The sequence below is a fragment of the Camelina sativa genome, chromosome 8 (genome assembly GCF_030686135.1).
Source record: "Camelina sativa cultivar CO46 ecotype springtype chromosome 8, ASM3068613v1".
In the NCBI taxonomy this organism is placed as follows: domain Eukaryota; kingdom Viridiplantae; phylum Streptophyta; class Magnoliopsida; order Brassicales; family Brassicaceae; genus Camelina; species Camelina sativa.
This window is the reverse complement of record NC_141887.1, coordinates 21414229-21436097: the sequence shown is the minus strand read 5'-3', so window position 1 is coordinate 21436097 and position 21869 is coordinate 21414229. Positions and strand designations below refer to the sequence as shown.

Genomic DNA, 21869 nt, shown 5'->3' with positions numbered 1-21869 from the left:
TTGCAGGATCAATTGAACAATATTATCCACCTAAATCATTATTTTTTTTATTTATCAAAACATATTGTATTTACTCTTATCTTGTTAAAATCTTCTTACTTGATGGTATTTTCCCTAATAGGATATTGAATAAATCTCGATTGATTACATGATAAGAGTTAGAGTTCAACTAGATTTAGGACATATTTTCCAGCATAAAGTACGTACGTACGTAGTTAATACGGCTCTTGGAGTTTGATTACATTCTTGGCGTTTTCTACTAATGACGAACCACGAAGTGTACATCCCTGATGATTTGCTGTTGAACTGTTTAGCCCGTGTCTCGAGATTGTACTACCCGATCCTCTCGTTAGTTTCCAAGAGATTCCGCTCCATCGTTACATCAATTGAGCTTTACCAGATCCGAACGCTCTTAAGACGCACCGAGAATTGTCTTTATGTGCGCTTACGTTTCGGTTCTGAATCTCTGCCACGTTGGTTCGCTCTGTGCCGAAGACCAACTCGAATCCATACCCCTACTACGCCTAACCCTAACCCTAACTCACGATGGTTCAGCTCCTGCTTTAGCTCACATAGAAACCTAACGAATCACGCTAGGAAGGAAGTCAAAAAGTCAACTGATGAATATATTTTGTTCTCCACACCAACTACTAAAAACAACTCTTCCCGGTGTCTTGTGACTTTTAACCCAATTGGTCCTAGTATCAATATGGTAAGCAGCTACATCAATGGTGCGTTCATGTCTAAGGTCTTCCTCTTTATGGATTCTCGGTCTAACCTCTGGTACGATGCTCCAAACATGACGGTGGCCCGAAAGCGTCCCATCATGAGTGTTCTTGATGGGAAATTATATGTAGTGGAAGGCTGCAAAGATTCCGATTTCTCGAATTTGATCGAGTTTTTCGATCCCAAAACACAAATATGGGAGCATGTGCCATGCCCTAGCACGGAGATACTAGGACGTATAGTATCAAAAACCTTAGTCATCGACGGAAAGCTTTACGTGTTCGGGGATAAAAATGTGGTTTACGTACCCAATGATAATAGATGGTATGTGGTAGCATTGGATATGTTTTCCAGTTTGGTTACCCATTATTCTTCTTGCGTGATAGGTAATGTAAGTTATATTGTACTCTCCGGTTTACTCCTATGGTACCACTCCGTGGAAAGATCGTGGAGATTTGTGACCGGTTTGGAGAATTTACCTAGATTACGAACTCGTCGTGAGTTTGTTAGACTGGTTGATTTTGGTGGAAAGCTCGCGATTGTGTGGGAGAAGAAAGTGAGTGGAATTTATTTGAAGCTCGCGATTTATTTGAAAGTGACTGGTTTATTGGAATTTATTTCTATTCATATTTGATATTGGAATACCTTAATTAACCATTGGTTGGTTCTTCAGTACTTATGTTTTTGTTTCCTTAACTTCTCTGTTTCACTTTTTTTTTTCATAAATCAAAAAAAAAAAAAAATCTCGGTATATCACATAACCAAACCGGGAAACCGGTTTACTCCACAATGATTTAACCGGAGAGGTCTATATAAGAGCTCAGTTCTTTACTTCATTGTTACAAAGAATCTTAACGAACTCAAAAAGATTCTTTCTAATAAGTACTCTGTTTTATTCATGTTCTCACTTCTCTGCTTTATTCATGTTCTCTGTTACAAATTTCCGTGGCTGGGCCGCCGATCTTAAGAACTCTGTTTTATTCATGTTCTCACTTCTCTGCTTCGCTCTGTTTTGCCTTATTATCAAATCAGTCCAAAATATACTTTGGCAGCTCATCATTATCCGTCTAAATCGATTTTTTTTTTCTTTTTGAAAAAAGAAGTTTTAGCCTATCATGTTCGATTTTGTTACATAGAGATGATTTCCTAATAGGACTAGTATAATAACTAATTCTAGATTGATTTACAGAATATATGAGTTATACGAATTCAACTAAGTTTAGGCTCTTTGTTTTACAAAAAAAAAAAAAAAAAAAAAAAAAAAGCTCTTTCGAGTTTTTTTTTGAGAGCTAGGGTTTTGCGCTAATGAGGAATTCACAGGTTGATTTGCCTTATCTTCCTGATGATTTGTGGTTGAACTGTTTAGCCCGTGTCTCGAGATTGTACTACCCGATTCTCTCCTTAGTTTCCAAGAGATTCCGCTCTCTCGTGGCATCGCTTGAGCTTTACGAGATTCGAACGCTCTTAGGAAACACCGAGAATTGTCTTTATGTGAACTTACGTTTCAGTTCTAAACCTCACACACGTTAGTTCACTCTATGCCAAAGATCAACTCGAAGCCCTAACCCTAACCCTAACTTTAACTCACGATGGTTCGCTTCCTGCTTTAGACCACATAGTTTCCTAACGAATCACACTATGGTCTCAGTTCCAACTCACAATCTCACTTCTCCGACTGAGTTGACTCGTAATCGTATCGCCATTGATTCTAATATATATATGATTGGCGTATTAGGAGATGGCGCCTTCTCGTCTAGGATCTTCTTCATGGACTGCCGGTCTCACACTTTTCACAAAACTCCAAGCATACAGACAGCCCAAAAGAATCCCTTAATTAGGGTTCTTGATGGGAAAATATATATAGTGGAAGGATGCAATGATCCTGATTACTCGAACTTTATCGAGTGTTTGGATCCCGAAACCCAAACATGGGAGCATGTGCCAAGCCCTAGCGCGGATATACGTGGTAGGTACGTATCAGCAAGTTTAGTTTTGGACGGGAAGCTTTACCTGTTTGGGGATAAAAATCTGGTTTACAAGCCCAAAGAAAATAAATGGGATGTGGTAGGATTAGAGATACCTTTGCGTTGGAATCCCACTGATTTTGTTGGCGCAGTAGTAGACAACGTAATCTACGCTTTTGGAAGACGTAGAATGAGAGTGGTGTGGTACGACTCAAAGGGAAGACAATGGAGATATTTGAAGGGTTTGGGAAAACTACCAAAATTACCAAAGCAATGTCTTTGTGTTAGATTGGTGGGTTATAGTGGAAAGATTGTGGTTTTGTGGGAGAAGGATGTGCGTGGTACAGATCCTGAAAAGAAGATGATTTGGTGTGCTGAGATTGCGCTTGAAAGGCGTAACGGACGAGAGGTTTTTGGGAAGATTGAGTGGTGTGACGTTGTGCTTACTGTCCCCCAGTCATGTTCTTTATTGCATTTTACGACTGTTACTGTTTGATCAATGAACATTAGTCATTAGTTCATTGGTACCATTTTCTTGCTTCCCAGTTTCGCTGAATGATGTTATATACAATGCATCAAATGTTGTTCTGTTTCTCTCTTATATTAAATCTCTATTTTGGGTTTGTTCCACATTCTTTTCTTCATTTCACTCTGTTTTTGACTCCCAAACAAAGCCATGTCAATAAATTGTTCGTTTTTTTTTTCTCTTGGAGAGTTTTGGTTACTTCAAACTTTTATTATTCTACTCTCCAGTGTACAAAAACCTCTGCTGTACAGTAAAGTTGTAGATGAGATACTTGAGAGAGAGAGCAGACACATTAATGTATGTACCACTGAAACCAGTTTTATAACTTAATAATATTAATATAATCCCCTTCAACAGATACTTTAAAGAAAGATAAAAATAACTTGAAAATTAAAGAGTTCGTTGAGCTTACTCTCCCCAAGTCATCTTCTTTATTGGAATTTATTTCTATTAATATTTGATGATTGAATACATTTGCCATTGGTTGAATGGTATTTTAATTTCTCTGTTTTGTTTTCCATCACTTCTCTGTTTCGGTATATTTGTTTATACATCAAAAAAAAAATCTCGGTTAATCGCTTAACCAAACCGGGAAACCGGTTTACTCCACAATGATTAAACCAGAGAGGTATATATATTACAAAGAACTCAGTTCTTATACTTCATTAGTTCATTGTGTTAAAGAATCATAACGATCGAACTCAAAAAGATTCTCTCTCTTTCTGTTACAACGTCACCGCCGTTTTAATTCTCCGATGGCCACCTCAAGCCATCTCCTTCTCCTCTTTCTCATCACCGCCGTCGTCTCATCCTTTACCTCCGCCGCTTCTCCTCCGTATCTCACGTCGCAAGATCATCAACACGCCGACAGAATCATCGAAGCAATGATCGGAGCCGGAGATTTTCGTGGATGGGCCGCCGATTTCCTCTCCGCCGTCGACGACCAGTTCGGTATCCCTCTCTCCGCCACCATTTTCATCCCAAGCGACTTCGACTCCGCCGACGTCTCGTCCAACGGCGACAATGCTACTCCACGTCGTCTCTCCGTCGCTTATCACATCGTACCTCAACGTCTCTCCTTCACCGATCTCCAAATCTTGAAACCACTCTCTCGTCTCCCGACTCTTCTCCATGGAAACTCGATCGTCGTCACTAACAACTCTGTTTCCGGTTATACTCTCGACGGCGTTCTTGTATCTGAACCGGATCTTTTCATCTCTTCTTCTGTTGCTATTCATGGTGTTGCTTCGACGCTTGATTTCTCACGTTACGGCGGTTTTGGTAACGATGATGATACTGCCTTTGCTGAAAGTCTCCGTCGTCGTGGTGGTGGTCACGGCGATCTTGGTAACGGCGATACTAATCTAACCACCTCTGCTTCGTTGTTCACTGGACATTACTCTGTTGGCTCGTTCTTGCTTCCATTGGCGGCTCTGACTTGGTTCTGACTCTATGTTGCGGTGACGTTTTGGCCGTCAAGATAACAGTAAAAGTAACCACGTTTTTGTTATTTTCAAGGTTTTTTAGACTCTAATTTTTTTTTCCTCTTCAAGATTTTGTGAAATTCTATACATAATGTAAAGTTTTCCACTTTGAGCAATATCAATTTTCTTGATTTTTTTTTCAATTATAAGATTCACATTAGTGAAAGAATCGATCTTTTTTTTTTTTTTTTTTTTTTTTTTTCACTCAAATTTGCTGAGATAAGAAGAACAAATGATTATGAATGTTCCCAAAAAAAAGAAATGAGAAAAAAATTTCATTATTCTATCTAAAAATTAGTCATTGTTGTTGTTGTCTAGGACTAGGAGTTGGTACAGTCTTGTTTCTTGGCTTCTTGAGCTTTTACTTTAAAGATACTCAGAAAAGTTTTCCTTTGGTTAACATAACGGAATAGTTTGGTGGATATCACGAAGTGATCTTTTGATTCGGATGTAGCTTATTGGTTCTTGAGGTTCAGTAATCAACGAGTTGATGGTTTGGGTCAAGAGCTTCACAATGGCCTGTCGACAGGGATCAACTTGTGTAAAACATGAATTAATAGGATGTGTCTATTTTTCAATACATCTTAATTCTTACACCTCCTTAAAAGTAGTGATTCCAATTTATTTGTCAGACCATCAAATCACCAAGTTAAATTCATGAAATGTGATTATGTACACATTTTTTCTATTTTATATTATAAAATTAAGTAGACCATGATATAATCTGTTTGTGCAAATTTTGTTAGTGTGGGACTACATAAGTTTGAATTTACATATATGATTTAAAATAAAAATAAAATAAAATTCTTTTGATAATCATAAATATGTTATGTTATTAAACTAGATTTTAACCCGTGGTACACTGCGGAACAATATTTTTAAAAATAATAATATTTTTTTTGTTTTTTGTATTTAGTTTGTTTTGTTTAATTAAATAATATTTTTTTTGGATTGTCAATTATTAGAACAATAATAGGGGAAATAAATACATAAATATGTAATTTATAAGCTATTGTCGGATTAAGTCACAATTTTACCAATGATTTAACTGTTTTACAAAATTTTAGTTAAATTACCCTGATTTAATATGTCTAATATTCTTATATTAGTGTTATTGACCAAATAGTTAAAGGAAGATTTAATCCGTGTTTTAAAACCGAATTAATAATATTTTATATTTATACTAATGTTAATTCAAACTATCATGTTAATAATATGTCCAGCTATATAACAACAAACCGTCATATTAGTGGTTTCACTACAAGAAAACACGTCTTTTGCGATGGACAAATATATCGCGAATCCCTCGCAAATCGACAAAAGCGAGAAATCTGCGAGGAAATTCCGTTCCTCGCAAATCGCGTCTCGCAAATCGGTCAACGTTGCAATTCCCTCGCAACTTTTGCGAGGAAATGTTGTCCCTCGCAAATCCCACGCATTTTGCGAGGAACTATTTTTCTAGCAACATCCTAGCAATTTTGTATCTAGTAAATCCCTCGCAAATTTGCGATGCTTTTGCAATTAAAATTTCCGTTGCAAATTATAATAACGGTGCAAATTGTAAAAAAAATTAGAATTTTCATTTTGGTAAGCTTCATTAAATTAAACCTGTAATTAAAATTAAACCTGTAATTATAATTAAACCTTATACTTAAGCAAATTAATGCTGTAATTAGAAGTACTAAGTTTACAATAACAAAACATAATAACCGATTTTGTTCTACACAAAAAATAGTTATGAGAGGATAAAGAGTACTAAGTACTAAGTTTACAAAACAAGTTCATCAGTGTTTACTGTCCGGTGGTTCCATCTCCAGTGGTTCCATCTCCGGTGGCAGGTCTGGCCGGTGAATCTTCTCGGCGAAATCTAGCAGCAAACTCTGGATCTTTAGATGCAAGATAATCAAAGTATGCATCATAACTATGCATCTTCTCTGAATTTTCTTGCATCTTTTGTGCATTGGCCTGTAGTTGAGTTGCCTGAGTTGCAAGAGCAGCTTCGGCAGCAGCAAGCTTCGCAGCTAAAACAAGTGGATCTTCAGAAGGAGGAGGCGGTTGAACAATCTGAGCTGAAGATGCTTCTGCTTGCATGTTACCAACACCATATATCCGGTTCTTTTTCTTCGGAGCAACCTGCCAACAAAACATATAGACACCATAAGTGTTTACACAAACACAAACATTAACATAAACAATGAAGCATGTTTTACCTCGGCATAAATTTGGTTCTTCACAATTAGTGATAACCCACCAGAAGCACTACTCTCCATGTTATCCGCTGATATTAGGGAAGACTCAGCTTCAGCTATCTTTGACGACACTTCATTGAACACCTTCTCAGACAGTCCATCAACAAACGACCCATCAGGTTTCCTATGAGTATCTACTAGTACTCGCAGGAAATCAGGTAGTGGCTCACCAGTACTCTCAGACTAAAAACAGAGAAATCAAACAACTATATTACTATATTGTAGATATGATATGATTAATGAACTTGTGTTAAACATAGATACTTACAAGCTTTCGTGCTCGGGCTTTAAAAGAGGTCTGACCAGAACGATGCTTATGTATTCCGGTGCCATCAGGATCACTATAGCGAGCATTACGGCTATTGATATTCTTTGCTTCTGATTTTGGTTCACACCAAAAGTTGACCAAGCCATCCCATACAGTAGGATCAAGCCACCGCGGCATTGCGTCATTACCTTTCTTCCTCCACTTACCCTTCCACCGAGACACTTGATCACTCATCCGGGTCTTCAACTTCTTTTCAAACTCAGCTCTAACTCTTCCATTGATGGACGCATCCCAATTATATGTTTGCTTGTAAAGACATAAAATGAATCAGAAACAGAATCAGAACCAAATTCGAATGATAAACACACAAAATCTGTAATTTAAATACAACAACAATTTGTAACTTACCGCAAAAGTTTCAAACCACCGGTTTACAACGGGACCTGGTGTTTGGGTCCAATTGGCATGAGCTGATTTGAAATCTCTTTCAAAAATGGCTCGGACAGTAGCAGCAACCGAAGAATCCTGGTCAAACCTACAAAACATAAGATAAAAGGAATTAGGATCATTGAAAATACAAAACATAAAGATAAACTATATGTTAGATACATAACATTCTCACCAAATAGTACCCGGAGGTCGCTTAGGATCCAGTTTTGGTAAGCCAGCACGCCCGGGACTTGCAAGTAACTCTTCCAAAGTGAAAAACACTTGAGAGGCACTTGCACCGTTGACACCGCTGAGGAGGAGGATCATTTTGCTGAGGAGGATCATTTTGCTGAGGAGGAAGATCATTTTGCACCGGTGAGGTACCTTGAGAAGAGGCGGTAGAATGTAGCCTTTGAGCAGAGCCAGTAGAGCGTACCCCTCGAGAAGGGACGGGAGGAGATAATCCTTGTGAAGATATGAACCTTGTGTAATGGTTTTGGTTGACAGATCCGTTTTGGTCTCGAGAAGACATCTGAGAAGAGAAGGAGAACATGTAAAAATCATTACCCTAAAATCATTACCCTAAATTAAAAACAAAAATTAAAACCCCTAAAATCGAATCGAAACCCTAATCCCAAAATTAAATCCCCAAAATCGTTACCCTAAACCCAAAATTAAATCCCCAAAATTGAAACCCTAAACCCAAAATTAAATCCCCAAAATCGAAACCCTAATCCCAAAATTTAATCCCCAAAATTCGAAACCCTAAAATCGAATTAAAAACCTAATCGAATCATAACCCTAAACCCCAAAATGAATCCCCAATTTCGAAACCCTAATTTAGAAGGGGAGAGGAGGAGACTTACCAGCAAAGAGAGAAGAGATCGAGTCGGAGATTAACCGGACAAGAGATTCAGAGGACAAGAGAGAAGAGGAAGAGTTAGGGTTCGAGAAGGGTTAACCGGACCTGAGAGAAGAGGAGCAGACTCACCGGAAAAGACAGAAGAGATCGGAGAAGAGAGAAGAAATCGGAGAAGAAGGGTTCGAGAAGGGTTTCTCTTTTGGCTGCGGATTAGTCGAGGTTTGAGCTTCGCTCAAACTAGGTTTTCTAATTATATATAAAAACAATGCATCGCAAATCCCTCGCAAATATTGCTAGGGATTAGCTATGGTCCCTCGCAAATCTCTAGCAAGCATATAAAAATATGTAATTAATATTTCCAGAATTTGCGAGATAATTGCAAGAGTCCCTCGCAAATCCCTCGCAAAGTCTTTAGGGTTTAGGATTTGCAATTTTCATTAGTGCCCTCTCTTTGATTATAAATCTTGAATGATATCAATTTAATAATTATTAGTAATGTAATTAGTCTTAAAGGTTAAGGTTCAAGGGTTTAGGGTTGTTATTTGCGAGGGAATTGCTATGTATTGAGTTTTTTGCAATGGATTTGCGACGAATTTGCTATGGCTCTAGCAAATCAGTCGCAAATTTGTCGCAAACCTTGAATATCTAATTTGCAAAAATCATCAAAATAATTGTAACAAATTAGTCAAATTAACTTTCAAGTATATTATAAGGTCCAATGGTGTCATCATACTCTTTTCTATCATCAAACTTTCCAAAATTGTACAATTTTGCATCTTACTCTAAACATGATGATGTTCTACACTATATCACATATATGTTCATTACATTAAGACAAATATTTGCCAAATTGTCCAATTCTCTAACAATTTTGTGTTGCACTGCTATCTTTGATTAATAGTTTTGGATTCATCTTTTTTAATCATTAATAGTAATGTAATAAGTCTTTAGGGTTTAGGGTTTAGGGTTTAGGGTTAAGGGTTTAAAGTTTCTATTTGCGAGGGAATTGCTATGTTTTGTCTTGTTTGCGATGGATTTGCGACGAATTTGCTATGGCTCTAGCAAATCAGTCGCAAATTTGTCGCAAATCTTGAATATCTAATTTGCAAAAACCATCAAAATAATGTTAAAAGTTAGTAAATTCACCTCATGAACACATTCAAATGTATTTCAGAATAATTCTATTAAGTTTTGTAATATTTATAAAAAAATTATTCTCCTAACTTTGCAATGGATTTGCTATGGCTTTCGCAAATCACTCGCAATTCCATAGCAAATTTGCTATGGAGTACGTTCTCGCACAATCGTCGCAATATTGCGATGGATTTGCGAGGAAAAGGACCTTCCCAGCGAATTACTCGTAAATGTGTCGCAATTGAGCAGCGGATTTGCGACGACTGAGTTCGTCGCAAATTTGCAAGGAATGTGCTATGGTTTTTTATTTTCTAGTAAATCCCTCGCAAATCTATCGCAAATTTACGAGAGCTGTGTTCCGTCGCAATGTGTCCTCGCAAAAGGCTTGTTTTCTTGTAGTGTTTAACCCGTGTTTCAAAACCGTCATATTAGTGGTTTTGGTTGTGTGTTGTGTTTTGTCTGTGAAGTTGATATTTATACATGGAAAATGCTTGATGAGCAAGGAGTTTACGATCCATAGTAATAAAAAAGAGATTTTAGTGTTTTCCTATTTGATTTGATAACATTATCGCAGAATAATATTTAGGTTTTTAACACGGTATATATTATATTAAATGTTTTTTTTGATGCTAAACTTTATTAACGTTATAATAATTATTGCGATTGTAATCATTTGTTACTCAAACTCGGTTGTGTCATTTAAATTTAAGAGATCATACAGTCTCTAAAGATCTATTAAAATAGGTTTGGAGATTTTTATGAGATTAAAAATTTAATGCGTAGAGTTGTTTTTGGAAAAATCGAAATATATAGATGTTGTCAAGCTATTTATGGCAATAAATATATCAAATTAGGTTGATTTAAATAGTTCCATTAAATAGTTCCATTAAATGAGTTTTCAGAAATTGTTATTTTAGGAAAATAGTTAGAGGTTAATGTTGTAAACAAAACAAATTAAATAAGTAAAACTTCAAAGGCATAACACAAAATGTACTTCAAAAATAATAATATAGATAATTAAGAAGTAATTGTATTACATAGAGACACTTTACTCTTCAAAATTAGGAAAATATACATTTATTACTGTTTGTGAATAGTGAGATCGTGAAATATAATTATTTATAGTATTAGGAACTAAAAATTTGGATACAACTAGAATTAGGAAATAGAAATTTCTACCAACATTGTATATAGAAGTAGTTGGCAAAAGCTCTCCTGAGTTTGAATAATTGCTCTCCAAGCGGTTTTATTCACCGATTGATTTGCCTTATCTACCTGATGATTTACTTTTGCACTGCTTAGCTTGTGTCTCAAGGGTATATTACCCGACTGTCTTTTTTTTTTTTTTTTTTTTTTTTTTTTTTTTTTTTTTTGTGTAAACCAGAAGGTTCAAGACCGATGCCCATAATCCTCCTAAAGTCCGGGGAAGACCAGGTGAAAACCCTTGGCCCAATGGAATTGTCTACCTTTTTCGCACTTGAGGGGAATTGATCTCTGGCCTAGACCAACAGGACAACTCTTTCCTCAAGTGGAAACCACTAGACCAAGACCACTTGGTTAAAAGTTTGGGGAGGTCAACACTGTAGAATTTACCATCTGAAGTGTCTATATGTGTGCTTACGTTTAAGTTCTGAAACTAGGCCACGTTGGTTCACTTTATGCCGAAACCCAACTCCAATCCCTAACCGTAGCCCTAATCCTAACCCTAACCCTAACCCTGACCTTAACTTACGATGGTTCACTTCCTACAATGGACCACAAAGACTCCTAACGAATCACACTATTAATGAAGAAAAGAAGTTAAGTGACAATCATGAGTTGGTCTCAGTTCCAACCTGCATATATTATCCTCCTTTTGGGTGGCCTCGTGCAGCAATTGGCTCTAATATTTACATCATTGGCGGATACTTTGAAGATTCCTACTCTACTAAGCTCGTCTTCTTCATGGACTGCAGGTCTCACACCTTGTACAAAGCTCCAACCACGCAGATGGCCCCAAACCGCCATTGATGGGAAAATATATGTAGTGAAAGGCTGCAAAAATCACGATTCCTCGAATATGATCGAGTTTTTCGATCCAAAAACCCAAATATGGGAGCATTTGTCATGCCCTAGCGCGGACATACACAAGAGCGACGAACTACGTAGCCTAGCAATCAACGGAAAACTTTACCTGTTTGGGAATAAAAGTGTGGTTTACGACCCCAAAGAAAACAGATGGGACGTGGGATCATTGGATGATCGTTTGCATTTGGCTTCCTTTTTCTCTTCTTGCGTAATAGATAATGTAATATATTATTATCACGCGTACATCACAAGGATCTGGTGGTACGACCCCGAGAGAAGATTGGGGGGACCATTGAAGGGTTTGGCAAAACTTCCTAAACTACCGACGCAAGTTAGAATGGTGGAAAGATTATGGTTTTGTGGGAAAAGGAAGTAGTACCTGCTAAGAAGGTGATTTATTGTGCTGAGATTGCGCTTGAAAGACGCAACACAGAAGATATGTATGGGAAGATTGAGTGGTGTGACATTGTGCTTAAACTTTCCAAACCATATGATATTTTGGAAGTTATTACCGCTACTGTTTGATGAACAAAACCATGAGCTATTGCTTGAACATGGTTATATCATTTTTTTATATATTTAATATGATGATTATTGATATATTGACGGCTTAAAGCATAATTCAGATATATAACCATGAGCTATTGTTGTTCCTCCCTCTTACAGATAAGAACTCTGTTTTAATCATGTTCTCAGTGACGTATATGTTGTGTTTTCCTTCTCTTCTCTGCTTCGCTCTGTTTGCCTTTATTATCAAATCAGTCCAAAATACACTTTGGCAGCTCATCATTATCCGTCTAAATCGATAAAAGTTTTGGCCTATCCGGTTCGATTATGTTACACATGAAGATGATTTCCTAATAGGGACTAGTATAATAATACCTAAATCTAGCTAGATTTACAGAATATATGAGTTATACGAATTCAACTAAGTTTAAGGAATATATATTTCTCCAGTATATAAAGAGTAGTAATTAACAAGGAAGGCTCTTTGAGTATTTTTTGGAGCTAGCGTTTTGTGCTAATGAGGAATTCACAGGTTGATTTGCCTTATCTTCCTGATGATTTGTGGTTGAACTGTTTAGCCCGTGTCTCGAGATTGTACTACCCGATTCTCTCCTTAGTTTCCAAGAGATTCAGCTCTCTCGTGGCATCGCTTGAGCTTTACGAGATCCGAACGCTCTTAGGAAACACCGAGAATTGTCTTTATTTGAGGTTAGGTTACAGTTCTGATCAATCTGATGCACGTTGGTTCACCTTATGCCAGAGACCAACTCGAAACCCTAACCCTAACTTTAGCTCACGATGGTTCGCTTCCTGCTTTAGACCACATAGTGTCCTAACGAATCACACTATGGTCTCAGTTCCATCTCACAAACTCACTTCTTCGACTAAGTCGACTCATATCGCCATTGGTTCTAATATATATATGATTGGGGTATTAGGAAATGGCGCCTTCTCGTCTAGGATCTTATTCATGGACTGCCAGTTTCATACTTCCACAAAACTCCAAGCATGCAGGCGGCCCAAAAGACTTCCGTCATTAGGGTTCTTGATGGGAAGATATATGTAGTGGAAGGATGCAATGATCCTGATTACTCGAATATTATCGAGTGTTTCGATCCTGAAACCCAAACATGGGAGCATGTGCCAAGCCCTAGCGCGGAGATACGTGGTAGGTACGTATCAGCAAGTTTAGTTTTGGACGGGAAGCTTTACCTGTTTGAGGATAAAAATCTGGTTTACAAACCAAAAGAAAATAAATGGGATGTGGTAGGATTAGAGATACCTTTGCGTTGGAATCCCACTGATTTTGCTGGCGCAGTAGTAGACAACGTAATCTACTCTTATGGAAGACGTAGAGTGTTGTGGTACGACTCAGAGAGAAGACGGTGGAGATATTTGAAGGGTTTGGCAAAACTACCAAAACTACCAAAATTAGCAAACCAAGGTCTTCGTGTTAGATTGGTGGGTTATAGTGGAAAGATTGTGGTTTTGTGGGAGAAGGACGTGCGTGGTACAGATCCTAAGAAGAATATGATATGGTGTGCTGAGATTGCGCTTAAAAGGCGTAACGGACGAGAGGTTTGTGGGAAGATTGAATGGTGTGATGTTGTGCTTACTGTCCCCAAGTCATGTTCTTTATTGCATTTTATGACTGTTACTGTTTGATGAAATGAATTAACACATTAGTTCATTAGTACCATTTTCTTTCTTTCCAGTTTCATTGAATGATTTGCTATACAATGCATCAAATGTTGTTCTGTTTCTCTCTTATAATAAAACTCTATTTTGGGTTTGTTCCAATTTCTTTTCTCTACTTCATTCTGTTTTTGACTCCCAAACAAAGCCATGTCAAAAAATTGTTCGTTTTTGCTCTTGGAGAGTTTTGGTGTACCTCATCTTTAGTATATATATTGGGATGCAATAACTATATGTGGTGAAAAAGTAACCAAATGTTCCTACACAGTAAAGCAAAGAGTAGAAACTGCGACTGCGTTTGAAACACAATGTTCTAATCGGAATTTACCAGGGGACTGGTGTGATGCGACTCCGCCTTAAAGGGAGTTGTTTCAACGCTTACACTTCCGAGCAATATGATATTGTGAATGTCAAAAAAAAAAAAAAAGCATTTGAAAGAGAGTTGTTTCAACTCTTCTAATTTGTGGGCAAGTTTAAAACAGCAAAGTTGAAGATGACAAACATTATACTTGAGAGAGTGAGAGTCAGACACATTAGGCAGTAATGTATGTACAACTGAAACCGGTTTTATAACTCATAATATAATCCCCCCCAACAGATACTTTAAAGAAAGATAAAAATAACTTGAAAATTAAAGAGTTTCTAAGCAGCAGACAAATGTAAGTCTGATATTTAAAAGCTAAAACTTACTTTAGATAAGCTCAAGGAACAATGCTTCTTGTTTGCTGGTCAGCCCAAGATCGTTCAAGGTAGACTCACTTTCTCCATCTCCAAACGCATGCCTTGGATATGGCCTCACCTGTTTTCACCACATCAAAACTTTAAAGACGGGCTTTTTCAGACCTTTAAGATCTAAACTGATTTATAGGACCAAACCAGTCAAGCATATCATTTTTTGCTTTAAATCAGGGCAGTTAACCTCTGCCTAGCCAGCACGGCCCCAGGGCCGGGATAGATCAGGTCTGAAGTCTGATCCTCAACTAGTCATTAACCCGATTTGTAACCAACCCTCATAACATCCTATAAGCGTGTTCTATATGCCAAAAGATGAGATATTTATTTATGTCGAGGCAGAAGATTTACCAGTCTGTAAGTGTTGGGTTTCACCACTCTGGCAATGTCTATAAAGTTGAAAAGAGACTGCAAAACAGCACAGACAACAGTTATTTTTATGGAGAAACTTCCGAGTAATGCAAAATATAACTGATTAGAAAACTTACTTGGAGTTTGTCGGATTTAAGGAACCGGCGGCCACGTCGGGTGCCATCTGGCATCCGGATTAGAAGGGTAATGGCATTCTCTTCGTCTGCTTGGGGCTCCTTAGGTAGAGATGCTTCTTTCGCATCTAGCTGCCTCTCTAGCTCCTGCAACAACATTCAGAGTAAAAAAAACCGCAGTAAGCAACAAGATTGCCTTCACTAAAACTTGTGAAAACCAGAGCACTGTTCATAATCATCATTGTATTGTATGGTTATAGAGTTCCATCTTTCTGAAGCAAGAAAGGGTTTTCAAAGTTGCCTATGATTTAGGCTGATCTTTCTCTATCAACTAGCAGGAGTCTTGGTAACAATCGGCAGTCAATAATTACAGGAAAACTTGTTTAAACGCAGATTTAGAAAGAGGGTTATATGTGAGAACAGAAGCAGCACCTGTTCTTCCTCGAGTTTTCTTTGAGCTTCTTCCTCTTTTTTCTTTTCTTCCTCCAGAAAAGCCTTTCTAGCAGTTTCTTCCTCTCTAATGGATTTAATTTCTTTATCTCGGTCAGCTTGCAGGGATGCAAGATACTCATCATCCTGCATGATGTAGCAGCTCAAGAATTTTATTATCACCCATAAACCTTGATAAATAAAAACGTCTGGTCAAGCAGCTAGTAAGTGTTGCCTAACCTGCTGTTCCCGTATTAACCTCTGAGCTGTCAGTGAAGGTGAGGGTGGAGGTGGTTGAGCCCTCGGCTGAGGAGGCAAGAATGGAAGAGGAGGATTATATCCAGTTTCAGGAATGCCACCAAACATAGCCGCCTCAAGCATGACAGCTTCATCATGTTCCTCAGACGAAATGCCTCCCCACTTGAGCATACACAATAGAATATCAGCAATGACAAGGACTAGCTACTCTAGAATTCCTCATTTATAAGTAATACTGGAATTCAAGTCAGGTTTCGGTGTAATTAATTAAACAGTTTTATGGATACCTCTGAAGGAAACCCATTGCCACGCTCCTCTGGATTAATACTTGCACGTTCTTCTTCAGGACTCCCACTCCGGGAACGATCAACGTTAGGTGGAGCCAGAGATCCCGATGCTGCACGTCTTGGTCTCTGTCTAATAAGAGGTTGGTCATCAACATCATCGGAGTCATCCTCAAATGGTGAGCTAGGTGCTGCCAATCTAGACAACAAAACAAGACAATTTGTTAGGCCTCGACTTTTTGACAAACACCAGCAGACAAACTGCTTGACAGAAGTTTATACAACTGCAAGTATCAAACTCGGAGATAACACATTAGCAAAGTAATATAGAAAAGAACCAACAAACCTTCCGTTCAGGGCTTGGGTATCCTGAGGTCCTTGAGCAGCAGTCACTTCAGAAGCTCCTAATTCTGAGGTTGAGGCCTTATACCCTTGACCGCGCAAAACCTCTTCCTCGGCTGACTGCAGTAACTTATGTTAAAAGAGATCAACGGGATATGACAGCGAAAATAAAAGAGAGGAGACAACCACAGACCTTCAATGACATTGTAACAGCTTTTGCTATGTCGTCATCATCTTCCATGTGAGGGGGCCTCTCTTCAAGCAAAGGGTTAGTTGATCCCTATAAAACAATTAAAAAAGCTCATAAAATTTGCTAATTCAGTAAGCCAAACTAAACAAGAAGACAAACCACAATAGTGCCTATTCTCTTAGAGAAGCTTACCTCAGCCTCCTTCTTTGAGGCCTCAATGGCAGCTCTGATCATTTCTTCTTCAATATCATTGTAATCTTGATTATTATTGGCTACAGAACCAGCAAGTCCGTCTTGCCTACTTTGTCCGGTTGGTGCATAAGGAATATCATCATCACTCTCTTCATCTATAATAACAGTTCCTTGAGTAGCTGGACCTTGGACATGTGCTGTTTCTGTCACATCCTCAATAGTAGGAGCATCACTAGATCGTCCTGATGGCCCACTGGTGCTATCCTTAACCTCTATTGGTATCTGCCTAACCTCTCTGGGATGACTAACAAACGGAGGGCGTGGCATAAGAGGATCACTATCAAATATACCTCTAGCAAAGTCCGAATCCAAAAGAGAAAAAGGACGGCCAATTGTTCTAGCTGCATTGAACATAGATAGAGGAGACTGCGGAGCCGGAATCACATCATCTATATCCATTTCATCGTCATGAAGGGCATCAACCGGTGCTTCACGTACCCTGTACAAAGAGCATAACAACGTACACCACATGAAAAAAAAAAAAATAATAATAACTTTGCATAGCTGAGAAAGAAGAAAATAAACCAATCATCAGTGAGATAGATGATGTCATACACATTCTGATCCCCCTCGCTGAAATATGCATTCACAGCTTGATTAAGATCACCACGATGTTCCTGCATAAGATTGGAGAAAAGAAAACAATCAATTATACATATCAACAAATCTACTCAAAAATAAAACCAAAGTTTCTTACTTTTCGATACACTCAGCTCTCAAAATTACAATATTACACACTCATCAATGAACGAGCTAAAGAGAGCAATGTAAAACCCTTTTATAAACTCAATCAGACCATCCAATGAACTAAAATTGCGAAAAAAAATTAAAACTTTAATTTCAACCCTAACCCATCACCGATTAAAACAAGAGAGCATCGGAAATAATCAAAACGATCGTCAGTCATATGGAACTTTTCAGTTAACCGATTCCCCGAGAAACTTTTCGATATGAATAGATTGCTTTTGAAAAGAAAATATGAATCACCTCGAGTTTCTGAAGGGCGACGGCGTTTGAAGCGCCGGTGATGCTGATGAAAGTGTCGATTGCTTCCTGATTCGGTGTCGACGCCATAAGAGAAGAAGAAGGAAGAAGATTGGAGAAATGAAGAAGCTTGGGTTCGTAACAACAAAGTGATTGTGAAAGGTTTCGTCTTTTGTGTTGTTCTTGGAGTGACCAAGGGGAAAACTAAATTTGTTTGTGAAGAAGAAATTTGCAATTGAACTGGATTGGATCGGCTTAAACTCGTCGTTTTAATGTTTTATTTTTCTCTTTTCTTTTTTTATTTTTTCTCTTTTAGGTAAGGTGATGATGATTATTTTTTACTATGTGGGAAAGCTTTGAAGTTTCTCTATGTTTCTAGGGTAAATTATTAAAAGTGAAGGACACATATTAAGTTCGTCAAATATGCCAATATTGATTGATAAAAAATACGTTAATATTTGGTATTCTAAAGAGTATCTCTCACATCATCACAAAAAATTTGAGGTCCCTTTATTTAATAAACTTTTCATAGATAAATTTTTTTTTTCTAACAGAATTTACACTTACTTTTATTACTAATTTTGAAAATAATAACTAATATCATGATTAGTAACGACTGTTATTTGTGGTTGTAGAGACTTTAACTGTAAAAATTTGGCGGTATAGAATTTGGCTACAGAGACTTGGCTTTAGATACTTTAACTGTTAAAATCTGATTGTTAAAAAAAAACTTTAAAAGTTGTGACTATAGTTTTATTAATAACAAAATTGTAAAAAATAACAAAGATGATGATAAAAATAATAAATTTGTGAAGAGAAGTGGATGCCAAAAGAAAGAGAAAAAAATGCTGATATTAATCTATAAAAAAAAGGTTTGTGTAAAAATATATAAAAATTTATATAGAGTTTTTAATTATGATGAAGGAAGAATTTTTTTTTTAAAACTTGTTGATTTTACAGCGTCATTAAAGAAGGAAAAAAATAAAGTGGGTATAGAAACTTTAAAAAATACTATAAAGTTATTTTTTTCAGTGTTCAAAAAAGCGCTAGGCGGTATTTGGGCGGTGACCCAGCGCCTAGCGCCTAGAACACTTAGTCCCTAGACGGTTTTTAGGCGGTTTAGGCGTTTACAACATAAAATATTATATATATAAAATTATGTAAAAATATATGTTAGAAAAATAAAATTTTTATAAATTATGAACAAAAGTAAAAAAAATACATTTATTTAAGTTATATTAACAACATATAAATGTTTATAATTACATATACATATATAAAACTTAATAATTTAAATATATATAGTTAAAAATCAAATATTAATATTAAAATAAAATTTATGTAATTTTAAGCGGTTCAGACGGTCATCTAGGCGTCTGCTTTCGTGAACACTGATTATTTTTCAATAATCAAATAGAAAATCCTGATAAAACAAAATTTAATAAGAGACAAAAGGTTTAATTTAATTAGTGATATGTATTTTTAGCAATTACTTCAAAATTATTAAAAGAAGAAAGAAAAATAATTGGACTTCAACTAAAAAAAAATAGTAATTATCTTTCTCTTAGCAAAAAAAAAAAGTAATTACAACGGTATAATATTAAGCCAGTTAGGTTTTATGATAAAAATGCTAATTTCCATTTAGTTAAAGTTTTCAACAAACTAAAAAAAAATGAGAAAACTAAAGAAAATTATACCAACACCAACTGTACGGTACTTACAAATAAAAAAAATAAAATGTAAAAAAAGAGAAGGTTTTTCACCAGATAGCCCAGCTTTTGTATTAAAGCAGAGACTGACACATCAGAAAAAATCTGTAACCAATCAAATTATAACAATTAATACAACTCATCTTTTTTGACACATGAGGAAAAATCTGTAACCAATCAAATTATAACAATTAATACAACTCATCTTTTTTTTGTTTGCCAAAGACACATTGATTTCTTCTTCTTTCTATCGTCCAATTTTAGTATTGTATTTATTTTTGAAAAATACTTAGGTTCACTCCTAGGGTGAACCCATTTGTTCACTACCTCATTTTCAACCAATTAAAATCTTCTATACATTATTTTATTTAAAAAATAAATCAAAATTAAATTAAAAAAAAACAAATTTAGGAAACAAAATTCTGTATACTTTTAATTAAGGAAAGTTAAATATTGGCTTGGTTTATATTTTATAATTACAACAAAATTATGTCTATAAAAGAGCGATTTAAGTTTTTAATCTTATGATAATGTATACAGATTTTGTTTCCTTATTTTATAAGAAAGTAAATGAATAGGTTATTAAATGTTTTATGACATGTCAAATTATCATTGGTTAAAATAAAGAGAGGTGAACAAATGGATTCACCTTAGGAGTGAACACAAGAATTGTTTTTTTCCTTTTTAGCCAAAAACAATGGTAGTAGCGACAAATGTCTTAGCGGATTCGTCGGGAAGATTAACTCAAGTATCCGTAGCTCTTATATCGGCCGCTCGACAAAGCCGCCTCCTGGACTTCCTGCTCCTAGAAAGGAAGAACCGTCATAGATTCGGTGTAGGAATGGAGAATTAATCGGTTGTGGTGCTTCTAGGAGGGTTTACATGGGAATGAACCTCGATTCCGACGAGCTTCTTTTAAGTGCCGTTTGCGATTTCTTCTTCTTTTCTAATTGGATTTGTAATTTAGATTTTAATTGGCAGCTCTCATATGATGTTGTTGTCGAATATTGAAAGTTACAATATTGCAGTATTGCAAGTTAAATTCATAGAAGAAACAACAATAACGAGGGTGAGGAGGAGGGAGAAGAAGAACTGTAGAGATGCATGCGTCATTGTATATATCTCCTCTTCGATTATGGGTAAGTGAATCTTCAATCCTTTTTATCCAGAGTCAGATCGACTTTAATTGATCAGTGTAAAATTTTGAATTTAATTCATGTGCTTTGTGTTCTCAAAGAGGTAATGCTAACGAAGCAGCTTACATATATAATTTTTGTTTCTCGAGAATGTATTTGAAGTGAGGATAAATGATGAACCTTTGAGATTTGAGATTTGGTTTTTTAAATGACTTGCTTGATTTTCAAACTCTTTGTGTAATCTCGAATTCTCCTATCAAAATTTCCATTTAGTTCTTCATTTTTCAGATCTCAAGTGGGAATATGATATAATTATGGATCACAAATGAGATATAAATTAATTTTCTTTTACTATTGACTAGCCAACTTCTGGATTTTGTTTTTGTGGACTTAGTTTTTTGTTGTTGCATATATGCCAGTGTGAGGTCAATGCATTTTTTTGAGATTGAATTCCTTTTTTGCTACTCCTTGGGTCTGGATTTGGTTCGGCAGATGTTGAGTTTCTTTATACGGAACATTAATTTCTACTTGTTGCAGCAATATAATCCTCTGAACTTATTTTTCATCCACAGGCTTTGATTACAACAAGAAGTGTATTTGGTGGAAGGATCTACTGAACTGTCTTTACATATGGGGGAAGATACAAAGGCAACCGTATATCCAACAACAAACAACACTTGTTTTCTTGAAAAGCCAACAGAGGCTATGGCTGGAAAAAAGAGAAGGAGAATTATGGAGGTAAGGAAACACAAGAAGTTATGAAAGATGAGGATATGTGTGTACCAAAGAAAATGCAGATAGATACTAAGATAAAAAAGATGATGAAAAAACTGTGACGGAAAATACATAGTCAGAGGTTAAGACAAGCTGTGACGGAAGTTAACTTGTGATTATAGGCAAGACTCATCCTTTAGAAGAAGAGATGTTATAGTTTTACAAATACTAAAAGTGCAGACTAAAAGACCACAAGAGAAAGAACACTTTTATCTTTGTTCGAAAAGCTTCACGATGGAGCAAGAATAATAAAGATGTTTCTTTGATGAAGAGATTGAAACTAGGAACCCATATGTCAAACTCTTTTCTTCATTTTTATTTACTTGTAATTTTGATGTTACATCATGAACAATTTTATTTACTCGTAATTTTGATTAAGTATA

The 21869-nt window shown here is 36.4% G+C and overlaps 3 protein-coding genes, 1 long non-coding RNA gene and 4 pseudogenes across 5 annotated transcripts; 6 read left to right on the top strand and 2 right to left on the bottom strand.

Annotated features, from left to right (window-relative positions):
- Positions 1-262: 262 nt before the first annotated feature.
- LOC104709671 (putative F-box/kelch-repeat protein At4g11770 pseudogene) lies at positions 263-1360 on the top strand (annotated as a pseudogene).
- A 671-nt stretch (positions 1361-2031) lies between these two features.
- On the top strand, positions 2032-3186 carry LOC104707471 (putative F-box/kelch-repeat protein At4g11750 pseudogene; annotated as a pseudogene).
- Positions 3187-3912: 726 nt separating this feature from the next.
- LOC104709669 (FAS1 domain-containing protein SELMODRAFT_448915-like) lies at positions 3913-4702 on the top strand. Its single transcript, XM_010426241.3, has one exon. It carries the CDS (start codon positions 3972-3974, stop codon positions 4662-4664), a length of 693 nt encoding a protein of 230 aa, XP_010424543.1. The 5' UTR covers positions 3913-3971; the 3' UTR covers positions 4665-4702.
- A 1633-nt stretch (positions 4703-6335) lies between these two features.
- On the bottom strand, positions 6336-8210 carry LOC147940278 (uncharacterized). The gene is made up of 5 exons (XM_087461237.1): positions 7840-8210; positions 7626-7752; positions 7218-7523; positions 6911-7132; positions 6336-6833 (listed from the first exon to the last, which is right to left on the bottom strand). Exons 1-5 carry the CDS (start codon positions 8208-8210, stop codon positions 6492-6494), a joined length of 1368 nt encoding a protein of 455 aa, XP_087317363.1. The 3' UTR covers positions 6336-6491.
- Positions 8211-11040: 2830 nt separating this feature from the next.
- Positions 11041-12234, top strand: LOC147940277 (putative F-box/kelch-repeat protein At4g11750 pseudogene; annotated as a pseudogene).
- A 499-nt stretch (positions 12235-12733) lies between these two features.
- On the top strand, positions 12734-14269 carry LOC104709668 (putative F-box/kelch-repeat protein At4g11750 pseudogene; annotated as a pseudogene). The gene has a single exon (XR_015564194.1). The product of XR_015564194.1 is annotated as a putative F-box/kelch-repeat protein At4g11750 pseudogene (transcript).
- A 129-nt stretch (positions 14270-14398) lies between these two features.
- Positions 14399-18295, bottom strand: LOC104707470 (plant UBX domain-containing protein 8). Its single transcript, XM_010423826.2, has 11 exons — positions 17871-18295; positions 17439-17500; positions 16824-17322; positions 16635-16721; positions 16446-16561; positions 16103-16298; positions 15798-15977; positions 15561-15704; positions 15132-15275; positions 14995-15051; positions 14399-14710 (listed from the first exon to the last, which is right to left on the bottom strand). The coding sequence occupies exons 1-11, from the start codon at positions 17955-17957 to the stop codon at positions 14603-14605; spliced, it is 1680 nt and encodes a 559-aa protein (XP_010422128.2). The 5' UTR covers positions 17958-18295; the 3' UTR covers positions 14399-14602.
- Positions 18296-20348: 2053 nt separating this feature from the next.
- On the top strand, positions 20349-21838 carry LOC147940276 (uncharacterized). The gene is made up of 2 exons (XR_015563173.1): positions 20349-20715; positions 21285-21838. It is a non-coding gene; the product is annotated as an uncharacterized LOC147940276 (long non-coding RNA).
- The last annotated feature ends 31 nt before the right edge of the window (positions 21839-21869 follow it).